At 41.3% G+C, this 13,438-nt stretch overlaps 1 protein-coding gene across 5 annotated transcripts in view; it reads left to right on the forward strand.

Annotated features, from left to right (window-relative positions):
• Positions 1 to 13,438, forward strand: part of OCA2 (OCA2 melanosomal transmembrane protein) — a 204,993-nt gene that overhangs the window by 19,647 nt on the left and 171,908 nt on the right. For 3 of the 5 annotated variants that reach the window (XM_040662061.2, XM_004938466.5, XM_025146634.3), the window contains one exon: positions 8,547 to 8,833. The exons of 1 other annotated variant lie outside the window; for it this stretch is intronic. In XM_040662061.2, the coding sequence (XP_040517995.1) occupies positions 8,547 to 8,833 (287 nt within the window). Of the gene's footprint in view, positions 1 to 4,999; positions 5,028 to 8,546; positions 8,834 to 13,438 lie in introns of those variants that run through there. One more of the 5 variants, XM_046906233.1, reaches the window with a different exon arrangement.

A 13,438-nucleotide genomic window follows, 5' to 3' on the forward strand; every position in this document is an offset into this window, starting at 1 on the left:
GGCTATAGTGCTGGAGTTTTCCTCATCAGTGTCAATCATTTTGCCTTCTTACATAGAGGTGCCATGAAAGGCCTTCGGCATCCCAGCAGGCTATTTAGCTTTCTTGAGGCATGGTATTTGCTATTGATGTCATTTTTAAGAGAACACAGAAACACTACCTTGATGGCATAAAAAAAACTCGCAGAGCTCAAGGAGGGAAGAAAACCCTCTCTGCGTTTGCATTTGGATCATGATAGAAAAGGTACTGCTTTTCTTTTCAAACCTCCTTGGTTTCTCAGCCTCTCTTAATCAAAGCAAAGAGCACATGCTGAATGATTTTCAGTTACGTTTTGCAAGTCTCTTCTAGGATATCTTCTCCTCCCCAGAAGACCAAACCCTAAATAAGAAAAAATCTGAATATTATATCATTTTCCTTCTGACACAGCCTCCTTTTAACACAGTACTTTGAGTTTTCAGACATATAAGCTTACATGGCAGGGATGTTGCTTCTCTCTCCCATTCCTCTCAAATGTGGCTGCCATTTTGGCTCCAGTGAGGGTGCCTCACAGGCCCTTTGTACTGACAACACAACTATTGTCCTTGAGCAAGCCTGATCAAGTTGTCCAGTGGCTTGTATTAATACTGACACTCATTTTTCTTTTCCTTTTCCTTTTACTTGCTCAGATAAACATCAAGAAATCTGCTTTAATAATCGTGCTGTTTCAGAGATGTGACAGCATTAAATCTTCAAGTGGCTGAGACCCCATATTGGTCTCAGTAACTGTACAATGTTGCTTTGTGGTAAAGGCTTTTTGTTTCCAGTGACTCCACTCCATGATGCAAATCTTGTAATACTTGATAAGAATCATCTCATTTAAACTGAGACATCTTTCTAGTATGCAACTCCTTTACTCCCTCATTCCTTGGCAGTCAGCAGGAGGTGCAGACATTTCTGGAGCACAATGCACCTCAAGAGCTCAGTCTCAAGTGAGCCCAGTGGTCTGTTCCTCTCTCACTGCATGGGCTGTGTGAGGATCTAGGGCATAAACTGGGGACTTAACCTTAGAAAGTACTGTAGCTTAGTTCTCTATAGCTCTTCTTAGAAAGAGTGGTGAGGCAGTGGCAGAGGCTGCCCAGGGAGGTGATGGAGTCACTGTCCCTGGAGGAGTTCAAGAACTGTGTGGATGTGGCACTGAGGGATGTGGTCAGTGGGAGTGGTGATGAATTGGGATTGGGCTGGATGATCTTAGTAGTCTTTTCTAGCCTTAGTTATTCTACGACTCTATGATCTTATCAGATACTTCAAAAGTCTGCCTATTGACTTGAACAGGCTTTAGATCAACCACTTTGGTAGATGAAATAGGAAAGAAAAAAGGAAATTACTATTTTAGCTTGAATTTCCTTCCTTCCTTCCTTCCTTCCTTCCTTCCTTCCTTCCTTCCTTCCTTCCTTCCTTCCTTCCTTCCTTCCTTCCTTCCTTCCTTCCTTCCTTCCTTCCTTCCTTCCTTCCTTCCTTCCTTCCTTCCTTCCTTCCTTCCTTCCTTCCTTCCTTCCTTCCTTCCTTCCTTCCTTCCTTCCTTCCTTCCTTCCTTCCTTCCTTCCTTCCTTCCTTCCTTCCTTCCTTCCTTCCTTCCTTCCTTCCTTCCTTCCTTCCTTCCTTCCTTCCTTCCTTCCTTCCTTCCTTCCTTCCTTCCTTCCTTCCTTCCTTCCTTCCTTCCTTCCTTCCTTCCTTCCTTCCTTCCTTCCTTCCTTCCTTCCTTCCTTCCTTCCTTCCTTCCTTCCTTCCTTCCTTCCTTCCTTCCTTCCTTCCTTCCTTCCTTCCTTCCTTCCTTCCTTCCTTCCTTCCTTCCTTCCTTCCTTCCTTCCTTCCTTCCTTCCTTCCTTCCTTCCTTCCTTCCTTCCTTCCTTCCTTCCTTCCTTCCTTCCTTCCTTCCTTCCTTCCTTCCTTCCTTCCTTCCTTCCTTCCTTCCTTCCTTCCTTCCTTCCTTCCTTCCTTCCTTCCTTCCTTCCTTCCTTCCTTCCTTCCTTCCTTCCTTCCTTCCTTCCTTCCTTCCTTCCTTCCTTCCTTCCTTCCTTCCTTCCTTCCTTCCTTCCTTCCTTCCTTCCTTCCTTCCTTCCTTCCTTCCTTCCTTCCTTCCTCTCCCCCTCCCCTCCTCCCTTCCTCCCTTTTTGGCAGCTGTCCTGTTCTATTATCATTCTGCCTGCAGTGCTCCCTGTTCTTAAAGACCAAACTGATAGCTCTTCACTTAAATTATTCCTTCAGCAAGGGCTCCTGCAAAAACCCTCCCCAAACTAAACTGTGAGCAAGAGCAGAGCATTGTTATAAAGATGTTCAGGGACACTTTTGGGGTTCAGGGACCCCAAAAACCAAAACCACAACAACTAATTTTGAGGAATATCTTTTTTTCATAGAGTGTACTTACACAGGAAACTGAAACTCCCAAACAGGGTGCTCAGCTGATGTCTGGACAATGATGGGAATCTCTGTGTCAGGGGCATCATCAGCTCGATGGAATGAGAAGCCATAAACCGTGTATTTCTTTTTTCCCCTCAATTCTTAAAATCCAACTGCCCACTGCTATTGATAACCTCAAGATAGATACAAAACATTTCCTTCCCCATCTGTGTACAAAAGCCCTATGAGACCATTCCTGCCTATGCAGAAACTCTGCCTCCTAGCTATTTATAGATGTTTCATCCAGATTAATCCTACAGCAGGATCTATCCTCGCGTGGCTGTGGATTTTAAAACGTCTTCTCTTTCTTCATTCGGGGGAAATCCCGTTTCTGGCAGGCGACGAGGCTGCCAGCAGGGGTCAGCGTCTGCCTGTGTACGTGCCGTGCTTTTCCTCCTCGCTTCTCAGCTCCTTTTCTTCGCCAGCCCGACAGTTTTGTGCTTTCTTGAGATGCAGTTAGACATTTTCCTTCCTCAAAGGAGCTCCCACCTGGGCTGCTTGCTTCTGCTGCCCGGAGTTGCACTGTCTGTGGGAGTTACTTTAAAAAGTAGACTAGAACAAATCTTTTTTTCCCTTTTGCCTGGTGGCCTGCAAGTGATTTCTCCACAGTCTTTGTCTCGCAGCTTGCAGGTCGTTTCCCCATTGAGCTACTTGAATCAGGCCTGTACAATAAACTTCCCCAGCACACAGCCCTTCCCACCATGGCCATCATCATGACCTGTACTGGTCAGCACCAAACCCTGTCAGCAGCCACACCCAGAACCCTGGCATATAGCCATAGCTTCTGTCACTGCTCCCCTCATTGTGTGAGGTCTCAGAAGCCAGTTGCCAGAGCTCTTGCTGAGCTGGGAAGTCAGTAAGAGCCGTAATCTATCAAGGACTGCTTCCCACCAGCAGGAAGCCACCAGAGGGGCAGCCGCCATCTTGCAGCAGCCCCTCTGTATCACAGCAGTGAAATGTAAGGGTTTCTGATGAATTCCTGTGAAGTGCTGTGGCTGGAGACCTTCCTCCCTTCTTGGAAACCTGTGTGTCCATTCCTGATTGCCAACATAAAATGCAAGGCCACAGCAAATGGCTCTGTGCTGCCTCAGCTCCAGCAGTTCACTGGCTGTTCAGTGCTTGAGTCAGGAAAGCACAGTACTCTCAGGCAGACCTCTCCTCCTAACTAAGGATATGCAGCAACTTACAGTAACCTGTGCAGTTCTGCAAGTTTGTAACAGTGATATTTTAAACACTTTACAAGCTGATGGGAGAGAATATAAGGTAGCTGGGCTGTAGTAATTTGTCCTGTCTGGGAGCAACCACCTGGAACAGCTCACCTGAAAATAACTTGAAGCAATTTCTTCTTGGTCAGGCCCTATTGGAGAGAGAGCTTCTTATAGCACATCATCCCACTTCCACCTGCCAAAAAAGCCCAAATCATTACCTTGGGCCAAGAATTCATGGTGAATGCAAGTAGGGAAGCTTACTTGTCTTAGATGCAATTCTCAGGCAGTCTTGTTTTTGAAGCTGGGGCATAATGCTGGTGCTAAGAGGTCATGCTGATAATGGTTTAACCACATCATTCCCCTCTTGCTCCTGATGGTCAGAAAGAAAAGAAGAGCCTGAAAACATTGAAGGGAAAGAAACCACAATCTGTTGTGGCCTGCCCTGCTCTGAAGTCTTCCCACTTGGTCATGCAAAAGAGGGCTGCTCCATGCAGCATTATTGTGTGCAGCCTCTAACACCACTTCATGGGATAACAGGGATCCCATATGTAGGAGAGAGACAGGTTTTTTAGAGAAAACATTACTGGAATATATTGTCAAGTAATGAATGTCAGAGTAAGCTGTTACACCCTGTATGCCCAAGCCAGTCTCACGTACATCCTACAGCTAGAAACACTTTCTATTTATAAGAGAAAACCTCCCAATTAAGAAACACTGGAAATTCTTGCTTGCAAATCACAGCGTTAGACACACCAGCACCTTTCCTCAATTTAAATAAATATAAATAAACATGTTTTGGCAGTCATTATGTGGGAGTGCATGTGCGTGTGGTGTCTGTTTTATAGGCTGCAGCTCTAGGGATGGGCTTTCCCCAGTTCTTGGCCAGGGACATGCATGGCAATAGCTCTGCAGGGATCAACCTGCTATGGGAGGATTTCTGAGGTTTAGTACTGAAGCTCTGATCTGTTTCGGTAGGCCACAGGCTAAGAGCTGCTCCTCTCCTCCCTGCTGCTGAGGCAGTTTTTAGGTGTGTTTACCACAGGCAGCCAATACAGTATCACCTGTCTGACTTGTGGGGAAGCTGTCATGAGATGTATACTTGGAAGAAAATGTGTATAAAGAAATGTGCCTTGGTGGTGCACCTGCCTTTGTGTACTCCCAGTGTGAGCACTGCATGAGCTTCCTCTCAGCAGTACCTCTGGCCTCTGCAGTGCTCCTTGTACAGGGGCAGGCTGAAAGAGGAGTCAGTAGGATAGAAGTTTATTTAGGCTCAGATGATGCAGAGAGACTTCTCAGGTGGACAAGATTTGGCTTTAATTAGTCTTGGGTGAAATGCTACCCAGCAGACACAAACAGTGGGGGTGATTGTTGTTAAAAAAAGCCAGGTGGGTATAGGGGTATGCTACTTTAGTAGCACCACACAGTTCTTCCTGTAGTTATTTTTTTAAACTTGTGTTTCTGTTTGGTAGTGCAGAGGTGACTAAGTGTAAAGGTAATATTTTTTTTAGTGTCTTCTCCAGTCTTAGTGGGAGAAAGGCCTTGAAGCATTATGACATGTGCAAGACAGAAAATATACTGCTTATGGGTATTATCTCAAGATGTTGTATTTTGTAGCCTTGTGGGCTTTAAGATTAAATTCTACTTCATTTTTGTTTTCAGAGATGTTATGCTGTGATTATTGATTCTCAGGAATATAATGGCTTAAATGATGATATATTACTTGCTACATCGTTTGCCGCTAGCATTTTGTTTTGCAACTAAAAGCAAGTTATGAAAAGTCTCTTATATAAAACATTTTGGAGAACCTGTTCATCTTATTAGCAATTAAAAACCTGAAGAAAAAACAAATTATTTGCAAGTATTCTAAAAACAGATGTTCAACTGCTTGGGCTGGGATGAAAGGGATGAAAAGGGATAACAAATATTGCTTAAATATTGTATTAACCCTTTTACAGTCAAACTCCAGATGGATGGTTGCTGGATTGGTTTCTAGCTGTGGCTATAAAACCTTTGGTAGTGCATGGCTCCGGACAGATGAACACAAAATGAACTTCCCTTGGTTAAAATATCTCCTCACCTTCTCATGAAAACATCTCACCTATGTCTCCTTGTTGATGGTGACAATGTAGATAAGAAAAATGAGGAAAAAAATAAAAGTGAAGAAAAGTTCTGTAACTACAGGGAAATGCAGCCATTTGAGAATTTCCTGAATGGTTAATGCACTGATGTCTCAGAAGCTTAGATACCATGGTGATAGTTGCCTTAGCAATGTTTTAGCTACGTAGGTAATCACAATCAAACCTGTCTCTAGTGGGAAAATGATGCTGTATTATTTTATTTTTTTTTGCAAAGCTTTTTTGAATGTACAGTAATGTGGTTTATGATTTTGTATTCAGGCATCAGATTTTCTTTCAAGCTTTTTGTCCTTGGCATTCTTTTATTTTTCACTGATGTTAATTCTTAAAATAAATGTCTTTCTTGTTAAGGCTCTGTACTTATAAGGGCCTAACTAATATAGTCCTTACTCACCTCAGGATATATCTATCTCACACTTTTAGGGTGAGACAGGATCAATTTTAGAGTTTGTGTTCATGTTCTCATCTTAAAAAAGCTAGTACAGCTGGAGCTCATGTGTCCACAGCCTGACATCACTTTAAAGCCTGTGTATTTTCACAGCAGGTGTTCAGGCAAACCAAATGTTATGAAAAAATGCAACGAGTGGGCAGATATCTTAGTTTTGACTTATGCAGTGTCTTGATAAAACTAGTATGTAAATCCATTAAGTGAGACTGAAGGTGAGAAATCGTCTTTTTCATTTGCAGCTTGAAGTACTTGCATTCCAAAGTTACCTAAAAGTTATCTATTAGAGTGAAAGACAGGTTGGGATTTTAGCATGGGCTGCAACTGGTAGGGCAGCAGGCTATCAGAGGTGGCATGAGGGTGTTGGGGACTGGTGAGGCGGCTCTCCTGACACTGCCAGTCATTGGTCTCAAGGTACAATGCAAAAAAGTGTAGTTCTACAAGCCTCTCACTCAAGACTGTGTCTTGGATCCTTAAAAGTCAGTGCTTCCCAGACCATGGAGATGCCCTGGATCAGCTCAGTGGTGGTGCATTTGGTACTACACCAGACATGCTTGTGCTCTTTATACTGAGTGACAGATATAACAATAACTAGAGGAAAACCAAGTACAAGTAATCAAAGGCTCATTTGTGTTGATGGTAATGAAGGGAAGAGTCAAATTAGTCAAACTACTTATCAGGACAGATGAAGAAGACTATTATATGAGAGCTACGGATGCTGGGCGTAGAAAAATAAAGAAATGCAGCGCTAGAGAAGGAAATGCCACCTGGGGAAATTCTTATTAAGATTTGGTTTGCAAGCCTGCCTTTGCTTTAGCTGAGATGTATGTTCCTAGAAGTATGTATTTTGGCCTTTCCTTTCAGGAGCCTCTGTCACCTTTCAGTCTGTATGACCAGGAGAGGCCAAAGCTGCACAAATCCGTGATTAGCTTTCTGTTATTTCCATATCCAGTGATTTCTCCTGCTAGGCCTTTCCCTAATACGGTGCTGTTTCTGCCCCGTGGCCCAGCACGTCTATCTGCCTGTCCTTTGCTGTGGTCTCCACAGGAAGGAGCGGGGACGTGCTCCAAAATGGCTGTCTTCCCTTGCTGTGGGGATGCACGAAGCTGACAGACCTGTGTCCCAGGCTGTTGCTGTCCTCAGTGGTGGCTTTGTCACTTCACAGTCAAACAGGCCCTATAATTACATCCCTCAGTGTGCGTTCAAGAAGGGCTGCTCTCTATTGCGGACTCTGTGTCTGATTTGTGACTTTGACAATAGCACTTTGTGACATTCTGAAGTGCTTTTTTTGTAACTTTTCACTCTGAATTGTATTGATTAGAGTAGAAAAGCTTTTCGACTGTTATGCACAAAGTTTTATTATAATCATTGTTAATAATCATATAATAGAACATAATTTTCATCAAGGTTGTATTCACATTTCCTAAGTGCCATTGGCAGCTGGTAAAATGGAACGCTGTCTCCACAGAGCTCAAGTATCCCATCTGCTTAACGAGGGGCTGCTGGCTGTGGCACCACTTCAGACCAGCAATGGCTTTCTGTGGGCTGGGAAGACAGTGCAGGACCATTGCTGTGGGCGGGGGAGGAGCTGGGTGAGTTGGTGAAATGCTGTTGTGACAACCACAGAACATGTTATGCAATAGGAGATTTTCTGAGCCCCTCTGAACAGGTCCCTGTTGGTCCCAGGCCTGCTTCTGGGTGCTAGGCGGCAGACAGCAGGCCAGTAACTTGGCTGCATCCAGCAGGAGCTTGGGTCTTATCATCTTCACATCTGATGTTACCAGCACATAAATCTCTTCAAATTGGCCAAAATTTGGTTCCCAGTTCCACTTTCCTAGTGCTACGAGGTCTGTAAATCAGAGTTGATTCTTCCTGGCATTAGCTGGATTTCCATTTACATGGATGTAAAAGAATTGGTGTTTTTGGTTTTTACTTCATAAGTACAAAGCTCGCTGATAGCACTGTGGCTGTTTGTTTCTTGTTAAGTATAGACTCAATACCTATCCCCATTGATCTGGAGGTGATTATGGCTTATTGTGAGGGACAGGAGAGTTCAAGTTCTGGGTGAATTTGTGGGAGAAAATTATGACAGACATGGAAAAAGTCTCTTTACATATTTCAGTGCTCTTTATTATGGCTAATTTTGAAGTTGCAAAGAGGTGTAAAACTTTGGAATTATTCCTGATTGAAATAAATCTACAAGGGAAATAGCCAAAGGTGGGGAAAAAAAAATCTACTGCTTGGCATTTTTAACATGCTTATATTGGAGTAAATATTGAGTCAATTCAATTTAGTCCTAATATATTTGTTTTTGCTTTCTTTAGGAGAACTGCCCCCAGGCACAGATGTACTTAGATAACAAGGATGAGAGTACGGTTTCTAGACAAGAAATGGAGCTGAATCAGACTCCTTCACATAAAACCAGTTTGTCTGCAACAGTGGCAACCAAACCCGGGTCTAGAAGCTGCAATGAGCTGTGGCTCTTAAAAGAGTATCATGGCATGGTAACGAGTCTTGGAGAGCCAAATACCCCCTGTGAAAAAGCAGCAGTAGAAGAGGATGGCTGCATTGCTCTGGGCAAGGATTTCACTCAAGTTCCCATGCAGGGAAGGTAAGAATAAGGACAAACACAGTTTTTATCCAAGTTCAGATTTATTTTTGCTTTCTTGCAGAGAAGATATGTATTTTCAATAAGCAATTGTTGGTTCTTCCCTAAAGAGAACAGGGAGCTTAATGGGGACATCAAAGCAGTTTTAATTGCGTAAGGACAGTGGTAGATCACTAGATTTCCAAACTAATCTCAGTTTTATTAGCAGCCATGGGCCAATTTTGTTTTTTCAAGATCCCTTTTCTTCTCTAATTGGTGTCACAAACCACACAGAAATAAGGATGTTTTCAGGCCCCAGCCCCGGTCTCTTTAAGAAAGCTGCATGTGAACTTCCAAACTGCATCATAAAGCCATAAACTGAATCACTATGGCTAAGACTGAAAATATAAAACTGGCACTGATAACTGATAATGGATGCGATGTTGCCACATCACGTATTGAGTGTACAAGGAAAACACTCCTTGTGTATCCTTTCATGAATCAGGAAGAATGTAGGTATGGGGAGCGGTTGTCCAGTCTTTCCTGGTGAAAAAGATTAACAGTACTACTTATAGGTATTCAGAAATATATAAAGTATATATATAAAGTGAGAGAGATGTATCTATCTGAGCTCCTGAAGAACACAGGCTGCCTGGGGTCTTACGTTTTGAGCAAGATAGCTTAAACTGCAGTGGTTAAGTGGGGTATCAGCACCATTTTCAGATCCTGATGCTGGAGATTCCTGCGTAGGTCAGGAAAAAAACACAGTAGATTTCTAAGCAGGTTAATGTTCAAATAAGATTTTAGAAAATCAATTAATTAAAATTAAATAAATAGAAACATATTGCAGATCAGGAGTGTAACCAGAATCCTGGTGAAGTCTCACTCTTAGTTAAATAGGCTTTTCAAACAAAAAGTAGGATATCATTCCTCTTCACATGGTTCTCTGCTGCTTCTGTGTTGGTTAGGAGTTGCAGTCTCAGGGGCTTGTCACAGCACTGGGCATACTGGTCAAATCCCTGCATTGCTGGAAAGCAACAAGATGTGTCCTGTACCACTACATGTAATTTAGAAGGAAATCCTCTTGTACTGGGAGAAAAGGAGGTTTGGGGCATTTTGTAAGTTCTCTGATCTGGACAAAGCAGAATCAGGTTAGCTAGATGAGCTTTGCTGCTCACCTTGCTTACTTAAAGTATACATGTACTCTGTAAATCTACATCAAATAAAGTCAAGGTTTTATGAGCATGTGAAGGTATTTACTTCAGAATGAGAATTGGAAATCGTTATGGCTGTGCTTTTGAAATATTAAAAAATAATCAAATTGACAGCTTGACCACAAAAGCCCTATAAATCCCTTAGAAATGATTTTTGGGGTATTTGAGGATTTGTTGTGTTGACTAAGAATTTTATGGACAGAATAAAATCTTGCAAAAGTTCCTTAGTTCAGCATGTGGTAGCATTGAGCTAATGTCATCTGGTTCTAAAGAGTATACTAAGTACAAGCTGTATGTAATGTCAGGAGGAAGGCAGGAAAAATGCATCTGGAAACAAGGATTTTCATTTGTGTATTCTCATATACGTCTAATTACTTATGTGTTTACAAGTGCTGTGTACTGTCCTGTTAACTGTCCTGATACAGGAATTGAAAACACCGTCGTATTCTTACAGACTAGCTGTCAGCCTGCTGGCTGTATTTCTTCCTGTTGTTCACAGAAATTTTTGTGCTGGCTGCATGTAACTTACTATGAACCATGTTTGGAAATCATGATCACTGGTGCTAGAGATGAAAAATACTTTCTAAACCGCGGGGGAGCCCACCTTCCTGCAAAGGCAGGCAGTAGCTCCAGGTCTTTTGATAACGCTGTTTTCCTATTGAGTAAAATGTAGTCATTGTGTGATTTAGGGATAGGTGTATGTTTAAAGAGCCATTTCCATGCTGGCTTACAGGCAAATACATCTCTCTTTTTTTTTTATGGTAAGAAATTAGGGACTGGGAAAGGATCTCCTAAAGTTTCTTCTTGTTTGATTTTTACCTCTCTTGCTTCTGCAATATAATTGATTTTTTTTTTTTTTTTCCCATGTGGAGATGAATCTTATCTGTCACTTAGTGTATATTTTAGCAAATGTATGCTAGGTGCAATTAAAATACCAGTGTGATCTGTATGACTCCTCTAATATCAGTAATTACCCTTAAATCATTGGGACCGCTCAACAGAATGCAGATAAAAATATGGATAAACCTTTGCAAGTTCCCAAGTTGTTTGATTAGTTTCAGCAGAATAATAATTAACTTTTAATGTAAATTGTTCTTTGACTTGGAAAACTACTATTAAAAAAAGAGGAGACCAAATCCTTTTTTTCTTTAAAAGGGTTGACTAAATCGGCATGCCTGTATGGTTTGTTTTAATGCATCTACTTAACTTAAATTGCTGAATTATCTTTCAAGGATAAGATTGCCAGGCTCTCTAAATTGTTCAAATGTACGCTGAGACAAGACTGTCTAAAGAATCTATCCAAGAGAACACAGAATTTATTTCAGCTACTAAAATTACCTTTAAGAAAATGTTCTTGAGTTATCTGGGGTCCTTTTTTTGGGGGCATAGATAGCCACCCTGTTCTAGTTTGAACATTTCCATTTGTCTGCAGCATAATCCTGCAGGTATTTTGTGATTAGTTTGCATGTGGTCATGAGCTGTCTGCCCATCAAAATGCCTTCTCACTTCCATCACGTATTGAAGAATGGTCTCCTTCAGGTTTCACTGTACTGCATTAAGTTCCCCAGGCTCTGTGTCAAAAAGTTTAGACTATCTACGGTGGTCCTGGAGCATCCTTCAAGCTGAAAGAAGTCAGCTTTCTAGTTAAGAACATACTTCCTCCGGTACTGCTTACTGTAGGAAATACAGGCGTTTTCTTCTGAACTGGAATGCAAATGAGCTCCAGAGTTTTTCAGTGGGATTGCAGCTGGCTGAGGTGTATGTTTACACTGAACTGCACTATGTGCTCTAGTGTACTCTATTGGAAATGCAGGTTTTAACACAGTACAAAACACCAGTGCAGACTTATTTTTAATTTCGAACTTTGTTCATTCTCCTTAGCCTTTATGAAAAGGATCAATCTGGCTATTTCTAACATCTTATTAATGAAAGTTGCTTTTGCAGTCTATAGACACTGATCCAGGACCGTCTTAAGTCCCTTACCCTGCAGGAAGATTTCACACTGCTCTGTGACAGCATGGACAATGTTTTTTATGTCAGCCCTGACATATTCAAAAGCACAGCTTACTTCCTTCCATCTTGTCTCTGCGTGTTCAAGTTGTGGCTACAAAGGAAGGTTCCTTGGTCACCTTGATCTTATCATCATTAGTGCTGATTCCATGGGAGAAACCAAATGACATGGCTTTGTGTCAACCAAATCTGAAATTCTCCTTTATGATCCACAGTAAGGGAGTGATATCAGCTGCTTTCAACTTAGGAGTTAGTGAGCCTCAAAGGCCACTGTAGGAAAATATATTTCTAAAGAAATAAGATGTATAGTAATCCCATGTAGCCAATTACTTTATGATGCTATTTAAAACTATATTAATGAAAAAAGAAAGGCCTTCTTTGGAATATAAAAGTGATGGAACAGTGGATAATTGAGTAACTGTACCCTGTGGCATTCATTTCACATTGCCCTTCTGGTTCCTTTCTCTCTTTGATGTAATTTCTGGCTGTACTTCTTTTAGGTAGTCAGGTAATAACACTACCTTCTTACAAGAAGGGAGAAAAAAATACCAAAAAACTTAGCAGTTCTTCATTGATTTTGCTGTGAACTTTTAATGAGAAATTAGATAGTGGGGAAAAAAAAGTGATGAAACCAAGGGATAGAATTACTCCTCTGAGATTATGTTTGGATGAATTTGGCACTGAAATTTGTTGTTTATTTAATGTTGTAGTCCTTGGAAGTTTTTTCTTTAACTTTTATGTCTCATTAAAAAGATTAATCTCTGGAGTAACAAAAAAATAATACATTTATTTATTTATTTATCGAATCTGCTTGAATTTGGGTTTCATCAGGCAAACCTATTTATTTCAGCATTTCTCTGGTGTCTCAGTTTCATTTGCATAACGCTCACTTCTGTAAGAAAAAATAAAAATAAAACCAAACCAAATTCTTCCTTTTTCCCAAATCTGTGTTCACAGGATCAGTAGGGAAAGTACTGGTTTGCAGTGAGAAGGACAGTGAGTCTGTTCCTAGAGTGATAGTAGAAGGAAAGCAGAAATGTGGTTGTGTGGCATGAGAGAGTTACCAGGCTTCACTTGAGCAAAGGCTGCCTGTTCAGCAGAAAGTTTTTATTTAGTTTTCTCTACTAATGAAAAATACTGAGACCTCAATCATGATAAATACATGTGTTCAAAGTTATTTAACTTTTCTTTTGCCATGTACTGTTGAATATCTCAGTGCTTAGTTATTATAATGCCTTACAGTGTCTCGAATTGATAATATACTACCATTTCTCTTCTGTCATTAGCAGACTAGAACCCTAGCTGCTCAATTGTTTTTTGATTCTGACAGGACACTTTCTTAAACAAAAATACACCAATATCAGTTTTTGTTTTGAAGTGTTCAGTTGAAAGAATTAGGGCATAC

Source organism: Gallus gallus, chromosome 1 (assembly GCF_016699485.2).
Source record: "Gallus gallus isolate bGalGal1 chromosome 1, bGalGal1.mat.broiler.GRCg7b, whole genome shotgun sequence".
NCBI lineage: Eukaryota > Metazoa > Chordata > Aves > Galliformes > Phasianidae > Gallus > Gallus gallus.